This window comes from Neoarius graeffei, chromosome 21, assembly GCF_027579695.1.
Source record: "Neoarius graeffei isolate fNeoGra1 chromosome 21, fNeoGra1.pri, whole genome shotgun sequence".
Lineage (NCBI taxonomy): Eukaryota > Metazoa > Chordata > Actinopteri > Siluriformes > Ariidae > Neoarius > Neoarius graeffei.
Genome location: NC_083589.1, coordinates 28360528 through 28376990, shown reverse-complemented (window position 1 = coordinate 28376990; position 16463 = coordinate 28360528). Strand labels below are relative to the sequence as shown.

Here is a 16463-nt window from a genome sequence, read left to right as displayed (position 1 = left end):
AGAATAAATTAAACCTCAGTTAAAAAAAAAAAAAAAACAATATAAAACATAAAAATGTAGGTTTCAGGTTTAAGAAAAAGTAAAAACTCAAGCAAGATAACACACCAAGGTTTTTTAATTTATCTTAGAAATGGATAGATCAGTAAGTAATACTGCAGAATGGAGAGAACTGTAGATTGAGTCATGCTCATGGAGTGATGAAAGTGCCTATTTTACATTTTATGGAATGCATAAACTTCGGGATTTCTGATCATTATGCTTCAAGCCTTTTTTTTTTCTCCATGCATTATGAATCTCAGGGTAATGTCTCGCAGTCAAATTAATTTGAGTATCAAAAGCAAAAACTATTCACACTGTAGGTCAGTTCTTCTACATGTGATCCATTACTGTGATCAGTAGCTGAATCTTGGGAGTCTGTTATGTCTGTTTGATGGAGTACATGTAAGAGAGTTTTAAAAAATCTGAAGGTTTACACCAAGGCAAGAGCAGAGATGAAAAGAAGGAGCTATAGAGGAAGCAAAGAGCAGAGAAAGAAAGAAAAAAGAGAAAAGGGCAGTGAGATAGACAGCTGCCAGTCGAATGGCACTAGAGGCACAGCGGATCCACAGAGCAACAGATGTGGCCATTCTGTAGGAGAAGACAGAGAGAGAGAGTGAAACAGTCAAACAGAAAATATCAGTATAGAAAACCTGACACTTAAAACATTATCATGCCCTTTAGAAAAACTTCCCGTATCTTCGTTTATGATAAAATGAATGTGTAGGTGTGTGTGTAGGATTCTAAGAGCCAAGATAGTCTCAATAAGATCAATTTGCTTTTGACTCTTAAGACCTGAGGCGTCTGCACCATTTAATATGATTTCATAACTGTGTCCTCGATAGCCTCGGGTCAGCTTGCTGCCTTTCTAAGCATAAAGCTTGGGCTTGAAATAGGAATGTGAAAATCAGGGCATTTAATCAGTCAGCACCCGGTTCACTGCTGACGATCGGGCTTGGATCACACGCACTACCGTTACTTAACTCTAGTTTTGAAGGTGTATTTTAGGACTACCCAGAGTACAGAGTACGCCTGTATTGATCATGTATTCAACAAAATCCTCCATTACTTCGTCTTTCTTTTTTTTGTAAATGGATGTAGAAGTGTGTGAACGAAGTTCAGATAATCAAAGTCCTTGACACATTATAAAACTCTCAATGGGAGGGGGAACCTGGAGAATCCATCTCTGAAGACGCTTGGGAGACGGCATTAGGCAGAGTACTTCGCTCTTTAATTCCGCTCGTCGAACACATTGGACTAGACTCAGATTATCCAAGCGATTTTCTGATGTAGATTCACTCCTGTGATATAGAGTCCTGCAAAAGTATTCATCCCCTTTGGTGTTTGATCTGTTTTGTCGCATTACAAACTGGAATTAAAATGGATTTTTGGAGGGTTAGCACCATTTGATTTACACAACATGCCTACAATTTAAAGGTGCAATTTTTTTAATAAGATGAAAAAACAGAAATCTGGAGTGTGCATAGGTATTCCTCCTCTTTCATAGGAAACCCCTAAATAAGAGCTGGCCCAACCAATTCACTTCATAAATCACATAATTAGCTGATTTAAGATCCACCTGTGTGCAATCAATGTGTCACATGATCTGTCACATGATGTCTGTGTAAATCACCCTGTTCTGGAAGGACCCTGACTCTGCAACACTACTAAGCAAGCAACATGAAAACCAAGGAGCCTCCAAACAGGTCAGAGACAAAGTTGTGGAGAAGTATAGATCAGGGTTCGATTATAAAAAAAATATCCCAAACTTTGAATATCCCAGGGAGCACCATTAAATCCATTATAGCACAATGGAAAGAATATGGCACCACTACAAACCTGACAAGAGAAGGCCACTCACCAAAACTCACAGACTGGGCAAGGAGAGCATTAATCAGAGATGCAACAAAGACACCAAAGATAACACTGAAGGAGCTGCAAAGATCCACAGCGGAGATGGGAGTATCTGTCCATAGGACCACTTTAAGCCGTACACTCCACAGAGCGAGGCTTTATGGAAGAGTGGCCAGAAAAAAGCCATTGCTCAAGAAAAAAGAAAAAGAAAAAAAAAACACGTTTGGAGTTTGCCCAACAGAATGTAGCAGACTCCCCAAACACATGGAAGAAGATTCTCTGGTCAAATGAGACTAAAATTGATCTTTTTGGCCATCATGGGAAATGCCATGTGTGGTGCAAACCCATCATCCTGAGAACACCATTCCTACAGTGAAGCATGGTGCTGGCAGCATCATGCTGTGGGGATGTTTTTCATCTGCAGGGACAGGAAAGCTGGTCAGGACTGAAGGAAAGATGGATAGCACTAAATACAGGGCAATTCTGGAGGAAAACCTGTTTGAGTCAACCAGAGGTTTGAGACTGGGACGAAGGTTCACATTCCAGCAGGACAATGACCTTAAACATACTGCTAAAGCTACACTGGAGTGGTTTAAAGGGAAACATTTAAATGTCTTGGAATGGCCTAATCAAAGCCCAGACCTCAATCCGATTGAGAATCTGTGGCATAACTTAAAGATTGCTGTACATCAACGCAGCCCATCTAACTTGAAGAAGTTGCAGCAGTTTTGCCTTGAGGAATGGGTAAAAATCCCAGTGGCTAGATGTGCTAAGCTAATAGAGACATACCCCAAGAGACTTGCAGCTGTAACTGCAGCAAAATGTGGCTCTATAAATTATTGACTTTGGGTGGTGAATACCTATGCACACTCCAGATGTCTGTTTTTTTCATCTTAATGATTGTTTGTGTCACAATCAAACAACAATTTTCACCTTTAAAGTGGTAGGCATGTTGTGTCAATCAAATGGTGCGAACCCCCCAAAAATCAATTTTAATTCCAGCTTGTAATGCGACAAAACAGGACAAACACCAAAGGGGATGAATACTTTTGCAAGACACTGCAGATGTAAATCTAACCCAGCATCGCATACCCACATATATTCTGGCCTTGCCCAAAGCTGGACCAGTATTGGACATGTATCTTCAATACTACTGTATATCTGGCTTCCTGGGACAATCAGTTTCACCCTGCCCTAAAATTGGGTTATTTGGCATTACACCTGACTCAAATCATTTAACTAAGGCCCAATCTAATAGTACTGCCTTTCTCAGTCATCGCTAGATGACTAATTTTATTAAAATGGAAGGACTGCAAACCCCAACATTTACATACTGGATTAAAGATGCCCTTTACTTTCTTAAACTTGAATTACACTAAAATATGGGGACCTTTATTGGACTATGTTCAGGCACATATTACACTACCTGCCTCCCAGTAAAGCAAGGAGAGGTGATTCATCACATTCTGTGGATGGATACCTCAGTATGTGAAGCAGCAATGATGATCTCGGTGGAATAGAAATTGTATACTTTGTGGTCACTACCCTGTGGCAGCGGGGACGTGGTCAAGCGTTGGTCTGTGAATGGAGGGCGGAGTCAGGTAAGGTAAGTGGCAGAATCACTGCACCTGACGTGAATTAACCTGTGTTTGTGTGTCTCCCCCAGTGACCGCGCCCTTTAAAAGGAGAGAGAGAGCAGAGAAAGGGAGCTCTCTCCCCAACCAGAACACGTGTGTGTGCATGTGTGGCAGGGAGAGTGTGGAAAGCTGAAAAGCTATTAATAAAAAGAGTTTTTGTAACACTCAGTTCTGGCCTGCCATGCTTCTGTGCTCCACCCACCTCCAACAATCCTTACATACCCCCTCCGCTTAAATGTGATATAAATGTGTGGGGTTTTTTTTTCCATGTTTGTTTTTACTTAATTTTATCATTTTTATTTTTTTTCTGGTCCTGTCCCATTGTTTGTTAATAGCATCGACCATCACAGTCAATGTAAGAATATCATTGTCATGTCATAGCTACAGTTGTGGTCAGAAGTTTACATACAGTGACATGAATGTCATCTTGGATATGAATGTCATGGCAATATTTGGGCTTTCAGTAATTTCTTTGAACTGTTCTTTTTCTGTGGCAGAATGTACAGCATACAGCTTTAATAAAAAAAAAAACACTAGAATTTGGTGCACAAGTTTTACTTTTCTTTGGGTTTTCTGAAATCAACACAGGGTCAAAATTATACATACAGGGTCAAAAATTTACATACAGCATACCTAATATTTGGGTAAAATGTCTCTTCGCAAGATTCACCTTGACCAAACATTTTTGTTTACCATGAACAAGCTTCTGGCAGAATTCTGGTTGGATATTTCATGACACTTCATGGTAGAATTGGTAGAGTTCAATTACATTTTTTTTTTACTTGGCATGGACTCGACTTATAAGCACAGTCCGTATATTTTCAATAGGGTTGAATTCAGGACTTGTTTTAAGCTTAATGTTAGCCTGCTTTATCCTCCACAACCAGCTCTTATGTGTGTTTCAGTTCATTGTCCTGTTGTAACTCCCAAGTCCCAAGTTGTGTTCAAGTTTCTGATGGTTTATGCTGAAGAATTCTGAGGTAGTCCTCCTTCTTCATTATTCCATCCACTTTATGTAATGAACCAGTTCCACTGGCAGCAAAACAGCCCCAGAGCATGATGATCCTACCACCACCACCAGCTGGTACAGTGTCCCTCCGTACATGGTGGTCAAACAACTCAATCTTTGTCTCATCTGACCATACAGCTATCCTCCAGAAGGCTTTTTCTTTGTCCGTGTGGTCAACTTCAAACTTTAGTTCAGCTTGAAGGTGGCAATTTTGGAGCAGGGGGTTATTTCTTGGATACCAGCCTCTTAATCCATGGTGATGTAAAACTCACTGAACTGTAGACAGTGATCCATCAACTTCCAGTTCATGGCAGGGCTGTGCCATGATGGTTCCCAGGTTGTTCCTGACCATCCAAACCAATTTCCTTTCAGCTGAGGGTGACAGTTTGGGTTTTCTTGAAGCAAAGTGGCTTGGCAAAGTGACTACACCTCACAGTAACTTGCATACAATTGTTTGAACTGATCTTGGAATTTGCAGTTGTTTAGAAATGGCTCCAAGAGACATTCCAGAGTTGTGCACAACTGCGATCCTCTTTCTCAGATCTGCACTGAGCTCCTTGGACTTTCCCACTGTATTGTGTGTTGGTCAATCCAATGAGTGCTGTAAACAAACCCGTTTTATGAATGCACAGAGAAGCTACCAGCTGTAGTCAATCATGATCACTAACAGAAAGTTAAGAGACCTTGGCCTTAGCAAGATAAAAGACATTTTGGAAGTTTCAGCACCTCTGAATTAATCATCTAAGTGAGTGTATGTAAATTTTTGACCCTGTATGTATAATTTTGACCCTGTGTTGATTACAGAAAACCTAAAGAAAATTTAAACTTGTGCACCAAATTCTAGTGTTTTTTTATTAAAGATGTATGCTGTACATTCTGCCACAGAAAAAGAACAGTTCAAAGAAATTACTGAAAGCCCAAATATTGCTATTGTTCATATCCATGATGACAGTCATGTCATTGTATGTAAACCTCTGACCACAACTGTATGTTAAACTGAAATAAAAAAAAAAGAAATAAAGTAATGAAACAATATCCGAGGATAAGTTTCAACAGTGTCAAATCTCATTTTATTTGTTAGTTAATACAATTAATCTGTATCACTTGTTATTTTCAAGTCCATCATCACAATTTCTGAGGGTCATACAAACTGGATGTCTGGAGGAAGTTGGAAGAATCTGGCTGCAGTTTGGCAATGAAACAGCTCCATTAAGCCTGATTTATATTATTCATCATCCATTTATGATGTTTTTGTGGTAGTTTATGTTGTTTACGGAGCGCAGGTGGCCAAGTGGTTAGAGCGCTTGACCGCTAAGCGAACGGTCCCTGGTTCAAGCCTAGGCTCAACGGGGATCTGGGGCTCGCTCCCTGTCCACCCAGCAGTGAATGGGGACCTGGTGGAAAAACACTGGGGAAGTCAAAGGCAGCGAGGAAAAGAACTGGCCACCCTACCTCACCATGCCGACGGCCTAGACAGAGTGTGTTCTCTAACAGGCACTCCCCTAACGTACGTACCCAAACGTATATATGGGACTCTTTGACTCGCTTTTTGATGTTGTTTACTATTGATTTACATTCAGATTTGTAAAAATGATCAGACAATGATTGAAAATTTTGACAAGGATCATCTCCACGGTGAAAATTTGAATAGTGAAAAAGTAATTTGGGAGTTATAGCCATTTTTTGGTTCATGCTGAATTTGTAATCAATTTGTGAACCGGGGAACACCGGTGCAGAGAGAGAGCCTGGGCTGGTATGCTGGCGCTTCGGGGAACCGGGGCACCTCCAGCAGCAGTGCTCGGCGATGGAGGTGGGCGCGGTGGTCCGGATCCCCGACGCACCAGAGACCGCCCTCAATCGGGCCGGAGCGTATCACATACCGGTGAGTATTCAAGGGGATACGTATCAGGCTTTGGTGGACTCCAGTTGTAATCAGACCTCAATCCATCAAAGCCTGGTGCAAGACGAGGCATTGGGGAGAGCACAATTGGTGAAGGTGCTGTGTGTGCATGGGGATGTTCACAACTACCCTTTAGTGTCGGTCCACATTCTATTTCGAGGGGAGAAATTTAGAGTACAGGCAGCAGTTAATCCTCGCCTTACCCACTTGATAATTTTGGGGACTGATTGGCTGGGATTCAGGGAATTAATGACTCATCTAGTGAAGAGTGGGGCCTGCCATAATTTAGCGGGGGGAGGTCCCGGTGTGGTTTTGGCAGGAGCAGCTGTCACAGAGCCGTCCACGTCATCACCGCGTCAGAGTGAGGAGCAGCAGGCTCCTCCTCCCTCTCTCAGGGAATCCCTCACGGATTTCCCGTTAGAGCAGTCGCGAGATGAGACTCTGCGGCATGCGTTTGACCAAGTGAGAGTAATCGATGGTCAAATGCTCTAGCCAAACACCACCCCGTCCTTCCCCTATTTCTCCATTTTTAAGGATAGATTATACCGAGTGATGCAGGACACTCAGACTAAGGAGCCCATAACTCAGCTTTTAATCCCAAAGAACCGCCGGGAATCTATATTCCAGGCGGCTCACTTCAATCCCATGGCTGGACACTTAGGGCAGGATAAGACACTAGCCTGAATAATGGCCCGGTTCTATTGGCCAGGGATTCGCGGCGATGTCCGTAGGTGGTGTACGGCATGCCGTGAATGCCATTTAGTAAATCCAGCAGCCATTCCAAAAGTGCCTCTGCGCCCTCTGCCATTAATCGAGACCCCGTTCGAAAGAATTGGGATGGATCTCGTCAGGCCATTAGATCAGTCAACACGAGGATATCACTTTATTTTAGTTCTGGTGGACTATGCAACGCGATATCCGGAAGCAGTGCCTCTTTGCAATATCTCAGCACGCAGTATTGTGGAAGCACTCTTCCGCATCATCTCCCAAGTCGGAATCCCCAAAGAGATTCTGACTGATCAAGGCACTATGTTTATATCACGCATACTGCGCGAATTGTATGGGTTACTGGGAATTAAGCCTATCCGCACCAGTGTTTATCACCCACAAATGGATGGCTTAGTCAAACGGTTCAACCGCACCCTCAAAAACATAATTTAAAAATTTGTAAATGAGGACGCATGCAACTGGGATAAATGGCTCGAGCCCCTGTTATTCGCAGTGTGAGAGGTCCCACAAGCCTCCACGGGGTTCTCCCTGTTCGAATTATTATATGGGCATAAGCCACGTGGCATTCTAGACGTGCAGCGTGAAAATTGGGAGGAGGGACCTTCAACAAGTAAAAATGAAAGTCAGTATGTTATCGACCTGCACGCCAAACTCCACACCCTCACACACTTAACCCAGGAGAATTTGCGGCAGGCCCAAGAACGTCAAGTCCGTCTGTACAACAGGGGCACGCACCTTAGGGAGTTCACACCGGGAGATAAAGTACTCGTGTTGTTGCCCACGTCAAGCTCCAAATTAATCGCCAGGTGGCAAGGACCCTTTGAGGTCACACGGTGAGTCGGGGACATCGACTATGAGGTGAGGCGAACGGACAGGGGTGAGGCGTTACAGATTTACCACCTCAATCTGTTAAAACTTTGGAACGAGGAGGTCCCCATGGTGTTGGTGTCGGTGGTTCCAGAGAAGGCGGAGCTGGGGCCGGAGGTTCAAAAGGGAAAATGGACATCGCCCACCGTTCCGGTCCCCTGTGGAGACCACCTCTCCCTGACCCAGCTCACGGAGGTAGCCCAGTTGCAAACAGAATTTTCTGATGTGTTCTCGCCCCTGCCCGGCCGCACCCACCTCATAGAACACCACACTGAGACGCCCCCGGGGGTAATAGTGCGCAGCCGCCCTTACAGACTGCCCAAACACAAGAGAAAGGCGGTTCGGGAAGAACTCGAGGCCATGCTCGAAATGGGCATTGTCAAGGAGTCCCACAGTGACTGGAGCAGCCCGGTGGGCTTGGTTCCCAAGGCCGACAGGTCGGTCCGGTTCTGTGTGGACTATAGAAAAGTCAATGCGGTGTCTAAGTTTGACGCATACCCAATGCCTCGCATTGACGAGTTGCTCGATCGAATAGGGATGGCTCGCTTTTATTCGACACTGGATTTGACAAAGGGATATTGGCAGATCCCCTTGACTCCGCTATCCCGAGAGAAAACGGCCTTTTCCACACCGTTCGGCTTACACCAGTTTGTCACACTTCCTTTTGGGCTGTTTGGGGCGCCCGCTACGTTCCAGCGGCTTATGGACAGGGTCCTCCGCCCCCACGCCACCTATGTGGCTGCATGCCTGGACGACATTATTATTTATAGTAATGACTGGCCGCGGCATCTAGAACACCTAAGGGCCGTCCTTGGGCCGCTGAGGCGAGCGGGGCTCACAGCCAACCCAAAGAAGTGTGCGATTGGGCGGGTGGAAGTACGGTATCTGGGTTTCCACTTGGGCAATGGGCAGGTGCGTCCCCAAATCAATAAGACAACAGTGATTGCGGCCTGCCCAAGGTCCAAGACCAAAAATGGGGTGAGACAGTTCCTGGGGCTGGCTGGCTACTATCGTAGGTTTATACCTAATTATTTGGACGTCACCAGCCCGCTGACTGATCTCACTAAAAAGGGGGTACCAGATCCAGTACCAGTGGATGGAGCAATGCCAGCGGGCTTTCTCTGAGGTAAAGGCTGCACTGTGTGGGGGGCCACTATTACACTCCCCTGACTTTTCTCTCCCCTTTGTTTTGCAGACAGACACATCGGACAGAGGGCTGGGGGCTGTTCTGTCCCAGAAGGTGGAGGGGGAGGACCGTCCAGTGCTGTACATCAGCCGCAAGCTGTCAGTGCGCGAGGGCAGGTACAGCACCATACAGAAGGAATGCCTTGCCATCAAGTGGGCAGTCCTCACCCTCCGCTACTACCTGCTGGGGCGCCCTTTCACCCTCTGGTCGGACCATGCGCCCCTGCAGTGGCTCCACTGCATGAAGGATGCCAACGCGCAGATCACCCATTGGTATTTAGCACTCCAGCCGTTTAAGTTCGAGGTGGTCCACAGGCTGGGGGCGCAGATGGTTGTGGCGGATTTCCTCTCCCGTCGGGGGGGGGAGTCGGCTGCAGGCCGGACAGCTCCCCGGCCTGAGTCAGGCGGTGGGGGTATATGGCAGCGGGGGCGTGGTCAAGCGTCGTCTGTGAAGGGAGGGCGGAGTCAGGGAAGGTAAGTGGCAGAATCACTGCACCTGACGGGAATTAACCTGTGTTTGTGTGTCTTCCTCAGTGACCGCGCCCTATAAGAGGAGAGGGAAAGCAGAGGAAGGGAGCTCTCCCGACCAGAACACGTGTGTGTGTGTACCGTATGAGCGAACGCTGAAAAGCTTGAAAATAAAAGAACTCAGTTCTGGCCTGCTGTGCTTCTGTGCTACACCCACCTGGTATAATACTACACAATTCTAATTTGAATTAATTAGTGCTTAATTAAATAATTAGTTGGCATCATTTTCATGGACTTTAAATTACCTGGTACATCCTTTTTATTTTAATGTGCTATGTCAAAAGATTTAGAAGTTATAACAGTTAGAATGGTATCTCTCTCAGAAAGAGGTCACACTTTCTCTGATCATTTGCTTTGTAGAACAATTAACCAAAATTAGCCTGATTTTTCAACATTCAAAGTGGCATAACTTTGTTCTGATTTCACCTCATCTCATTCATTATCTCATCTCATCTCATCTCATCTCATTATCTGTAGCCGCTTTATCCTGTTCTACAGGGTCGCAGGCAAGCTGGAGCCTATCCCAGCTGACTACGGGCGAAAGCCAGGGTACACCCTGGACAAGTCGCCAGGTCATCACAGGGCTGACACATAGACACAGACAACCATTCACACTCACATTCACACCTACGGTCAATTTAGAGTCACCAGTTAACCTAACCTGCATGTCTTTGGACTGTGGGGGAAACCGGAGCACCCGGAGGAAACCCACGCGGACACGGGGAGAACATGCAAACTCCGCACAGAAAGGCCCTCATCGGCCACGGGGCTCAAACCCGGACCTTCTTGCTGTAAGGCGACAGCACTAACCACTACACCACCACGCCGCCCTTTGTTCTGATTTGTCACAGAAATCAATTTTAAACAGAATTTAAAGGTTATATCAAGCCCTTTTCAATGGATGAAAATTTATTTTATTCAACTGAAACATCAAGTTAATTTTGTGTCACATTCAAAGTCTTCTTTTTGTCATCTTTGCCACTAAACCTTGCTTTTTCACATTTCTCCTCATTTCTTGGTAGTTTTCAGCTCAGTAACACATACAGAATGTTCAAAAGCCCTGATTTACTAAGGACGCAAATAAACAGTCATCATTTGCATGCTGATCTCATAAACTGTGCCTGCAAGTAATGCTCGTGGTGCGAGTGATTTCCGGGAAATAGTATAATAAATGGATGATGTGACATTCAAAGCTGGCAGAGAAGACAATGTTTAAATGAGGTTTTTGCGTTACTAGTTGTTCTTGATAACCATGGCAACTTTGGATTTTAAAGAGACTGTTGGAAGACGAAAAATGAAAGCTGCCATCTCTTTATGTAATTCAGAGCGAATCCATTTTTACTGGAGGTGTGAACATGCAGCTAATCATGAACATACATGTACAGTTAACTTTAATATATATATAAAACACAGGTTCCAATTTCCCTTATGAAACCAGGATGAATAAATATAAACTAGCATTATATTATAATTAATTAAAACTATACGATAATACATTATTATAAATACAACACATTGTGGGGTGGCACGGTGGTGTAGTGGTTAGCGCTGTCGCCTCACAGCAAGAAGGTCCGGGTTCGAGCCCCGTGGCCAGCGAGAGCCTTTCTGTGTGGAGTTTGCATGTTGTCCGCGTGGGTTTCCTCTGGGTGCTCCGGTTTCCCCCACCAGAGATGGGTGTAACGCGTTACTGTACTCACACTACAGTTGTCGGTAACGTAGTAGTGTAACACATTACTGTTATAAGTTTATTAATCACATTACAGTTCCTAACGTAGTAGAGTAACGCGTTACTTTTATAAGTTCATTAATCATACTACAGTTCCTAATGGTGCGCACGTTCATTGCTGGATTTCTCCAGTGGATAGAAATCTTAGCCGAATCCGCCCTTAGCAGCTGCACTCTCCCCCATAATCCCAAAATCCCCAGACCGTGCACGCCTGCGCAATAGCCGTGATGTTAGACTTGCTCATGAAACTGGTGGTGGTGGTGTAGTTCCAAGAATGGCAACGGCTACTATGTTTGAGGGGTGGCGATATTCCCACTATTTTCAATATGTGGAGAGAAAGGACAGAAATATAATCGTAAGATGCACCTTGTGCCCAGGTCAGAAGCTATTATCCACTGCTGTAAACATGACATTAAATCTGTCCAAGCACCTGCAAAGGCAACATGCTAACACGAAGCTAGTAGCTAAAGACTGATACTGCTACCGAATGCATGCCGACTCCAAACAAGCAGCAAAGACTTGATTTCCATCAGGTATCAAAAGCAGAGTTGGATAAGCTTGTTGCTTCTTTTATTGTGGAGGAAATGTTGCCTGTGAACACTGTGGAATCGCCGTCTTTTAGAAACATTCTTAGCAAAATACAGACTACAGGAGAAAGACAGCCATGGTCGGATAGGAAAACCTTTACACGCTATCTGGATCAGTGTTATGCCACAATGGAAAGTAACCTTAAACGAAACTTTGAGAGTTTAGATTATGTGTCTACTTCTGCTGACATCTGGACAAGTCATAATAAAAGTTTTTTGGGAATGACTGCCCACTGGATTAACCCAACCAATTTCCAGCGCGAGAAAGCTGCAATTGCCTGCAAACGAATTAAAGGACGACACACGTATGACGTTATAGCAAGTGAAATTGAGTTTATTCATTCCTCGTTTGGACTGTCACATAAGGTCACCGCCACTGTAACGGACAATGGGTCAAATTTTATCAAGGCTTTCAAAGTGTATGCGCCTCCAGCATCAGATACAGACGCGGGGGATGAGGAAGATGAGGGTGTAGCGTTCACAGATGTTGGAGAAGTGCTTTCCACCAACCCAGAGGGACAGTTTTCACTTCCTCCACACTTTAGGTGTGCGTCACACACACTCAATCTCATTTCAACTAATGATGTTGACAAGTGGGGCGGCACGGTGGTGTAGTGGTTAGCACTGTCGCCTCACAGCAAGAAGGTCCGGGTTCGAGCCCCGTGGCGGCCGAGGGCCTTTCTGTGCGGAGTTTGCATGTTCTCCCCATGTCCACGTGGGTTTCCTCCGGGTGCTCCGGTTTCCCCCACAGTCCAAAGACATGCAGGTTAGGTTAACTGGTGACTCTAAATTGACCGTAGGTGTGAATGTGAGTGTGAATGGTTGTCTGTGTCTATGTGTCAGCCCTGTGATGACCTAGCGACTTGTCCAGGGTGTACCCCGCCTTTCGCCCGTAGTCAGCTGGGATAGGCTCCAGCTTGCCTGCGACCCTGTAGAACAGGATAAAGCGGCTAGAGATAATGAGATGGGAGATGAGATGTTGACAAGTGGTTGACATCCAATACCGAGTCCAAAGCGGTGTACAGAAGTGCCACTGGGAAGTGTTCGGCCCTCTGGACAAAATCAAGCCGTTCCACAGTGGCCGCCGAACTTGTGGAGGATATGTGTAAAAGAAAACTTATCGTGCCAACATCAACTAGATGGAATTCATTCTATGACGCCCTGTCACGTATCACGGACATCCCTTCGCCAGAACTGAACTCTCTGTATAGCAGTCTGGGTATTAAATCCTTAACTGAACGGGAATATACTTTTCTGAAGGAATACTGCACTGTTATGAAACCTCTCACAGTAGCGTTGGACATTCTGCAAGGGGAGGACAACTGCTACTACGGTAGTCTGCTACCCACACTGGAGACTTTAATGTCCAGGACCTTGGTGCTACGAAATGGGCTCTCCCGGATGACAGCAGGTCTGCCAGATGTCATAGTTGAGGTATGCGCACTGTGATTTGAACTCTGAAATCATGCGTGTTGTATTGTGTGACGCAGATTGAGTCCAAGTTCAAGTTTATTGTCATATTGACATGTTGTCATTGCCGTTTACATTCCAGTACATTACATTAAACTTAGCAGACGCTTTTATCCAAAGCAGCTTACAAGAGATGGCAGAAACAAACTACAGATATGCGGATTATTACACAGAATAAGCAAAGCAAATGTTAACAGTGAACATTTTTTCCGTAGGCCATCAAAACGAGATTTGCACCAGTGCTTGACAGCAAAGATGCCCTCCTCGCTGCCGTGACTTTGCCAAAGTTTAAAGTGCGATGGCTGAGGGAGAACGAGAGGAGAGAAGCCACAAAGAATTTACTGCTTGCAGAGTGTCGCGCTCGCGCTTCAGTTCTTCATGCGCCCGTTTTGGGGAATAAGACTCCCACTGCCTCCTACAGCACTGTGGCTGAGAAGGAGTTCTTTGACTTTGACGAGGAGGAAAACACGTCTTCCTTCAGCTGTGACACAGAAGTCATAGAGTATTTGCAATCGGGGTCAGAGATGGAAGTACTTAATCGGTTTCCTCATATAAAAAAGATATCACTGAAATTAAACACAGCTACCCCATCTAGTGCGCCAGTCGAGAGGCTGTTCAGCCTGGGAGGTCTCGTGCTGACGCCTAGAAGAAACAGGCTGTCAGACAACAGATTTGAAAGACTGCTCCTCATGCGCTACAATCATTGCTTTAGTGGGGAGCACCCCCAGTAAGTTAACGAAGTCTGTTTGCAAGGCTAGACCGACAATCGAACGTGTTTAATTGACTTCATCTAGGTTAAATGGTCATTGTGGTATTTAAGTTTTAAGGCATTTATGCTGTGTTTTCTTTATAGACTACCTCTTATTTAACTTTTAACAGTGTCTGCAGGCGATTTAATTTGTGCTATTTTTAGTTAGTGCTGTTTTCAAGCTAGCCTACCATGAGGATCGACCATGTTGTCTTCTAAGGGAACAAGTGCCCAGGATCTCAGCGCGAGAGGCCATGTGGTATTGTACAAGCGACATTAATTGGCTGATATAGCCTGGACATTCATTTTGTCATTTTTTCACTGCGGTCTGCAGTGCATGCTATCTGGACATTTCAAGGCTGATAAGCAGGAACTGTTTATGGTGATTTGTGAATTGCAGTGGACAAATTTAATAACAATTGTATTTAATTTTCTCAGGTGAATTGTGAATGTGGAAAGATAAAGTTTCCTTTTCTTTTTTTTTAATGGTTAACTGGAATATATTCTGGTAAAAAGTGAATCATTAAGACAAAAGTAAGGGGGGGATTAAATTAAAATAGGCCTAAAATTAGAAAAAAATAGAATTTAAATCCTAAAAGAGGATATAATAACCTTTAGTTTGATTACTAACAACTGAAACCTGAATACTTGAACAAACCCTTTAGGGAAAAGGGGGGATATAAAACAAGAATACCAAATATTTGATAAATTTTATTTTATTTTTGATGTTATCTGCAATTGATGTTTGCATTTCATGTGCATAATCACATATCTTGGTGTACCTATTTTCATACAATTTTCTTGATAAAAGTACACCAGCAGTAACTTATCTCACGGTCTGTGGTCTCTTTATTACGTACTTAATTACTGCTCTTATCGAACCTACACACTGGTCTTTAGCACATTGCATATCGTAGGTGCTACATATCTCATCTCATTATCTGTAGCCGCTTTATCCTGTTCTACAGGGTCGCAGGCAAGCTGGAGCCTATCCCAGCTGGCTACGGGCGAAACGCGGGGTACACCCTGGACAAGTCGCCAGGTCATCACAGGGCTGACACATAGACACAGACAACCATTCACACTCACATTCACACCTACGGTCAATTTAGAGTCACCAGTTAACCTAACCTGCATGTCTTTGGACTGTGGGGGAAACCGGAGCACTTGCAGGAAACCCACGCGGACACGGGGAGAACATACAAACTCCACACAGAAAGGCCCTCGTCAGCCACGGGCTCGAACCCGGACCTTCTTGCTGTGAGGCGACAGCGCTAACCACTACACCACCGTGCCGCCCGGCCATTTATTTATTGAGGACAATAATCCAATATTACATATCTGTGAGTGGCAAAAGTATGTGAACCTTTGCTTTCAGTATCTGGTGTGACCCCCTTGTGCAGCAATAACTGTAACTAAATGTTTCCGGTAACTGTTGATCAGTCCCGCACACCGGCTTGGAGTAATTTTAGCCCATTCCTCCGTACAGAACAGCTTCAACTCTGGGATGTTGGTGGGTTTCCTCACATGAACTGCTCGCTTCAGGCAAGCAGACAGAGAATGAAAGGCTTGGTATGAACTGGAAACCCACAGAACAATACTTCATGCTGAGTGAGTGAGGCGCTTAAATAGCATGACTGACAATTAGTGAGATGAGTGGCAGCTGTCATCAATAAGCCAGTGACGAGGCGCTGTGTTTCTTGGGAGTTGTAGTTGAAAGAGTCCATGTTTGTAGTTTGGTTATTTCTGTTGTTCTCAACGGGTTTACTGACAACTATAAACAGTAATCAGTAAGCCATAATAAATGAAACAAAGTCAATATTTGGTGCAAGACGACCCTTTGCTTGGAAAAAAAAATTGTAGTCTGAGGTCCAATGAGTGCAGTTTTATGTGGAAATGAGCTGTAGGTTTTACTGAGCATCTTACAGAACCAGCCACAGTTCTTCTGGACACTTTGACTGTCACACTTCTTCGTTTTGCACCAAAACCCAGCAGCCTTCATTATGTTTTCTTTTTTAATCTGAAAAGTGCTCTCTTATGTAATATGCTGCTCAGATACAAACATTTTTTTTCTGTAACATTTAATTTTGTGCTGGAAAACGAATGGTTGGACTCCAAAATGTTTTTGTACTGACTCGATAATACAGAAGTCATAAAACAGAAATCTATAACAAAATCTGTATGAAA

General features: G+C 44.4%; 1 protein-coding gene across 1 annotated transcript in view; it reads right to left on the bottom strand.

Annotated features, from left to right (window-relative positions):
• Positions 1 to 558: 558 nt before the first annotated feature.
• The window catches only part of nell2b (neural EGFL like 2b), a 199942-nt gene continuing 184037 nt past the window's right edge, over positions 559 to 16463 (bottom strand). The window contains exon 20 of the mRNA XM_060903607.1: positions 559 to 627. Coding sequence (XP_060759590.1) covers positions 586 to 627 — 42 coding nt within the window. The 3' untranslated portion in view covers positions 559 to 585. The remainder of the gene's footprint in view (positions 628 to 16463) is intronic.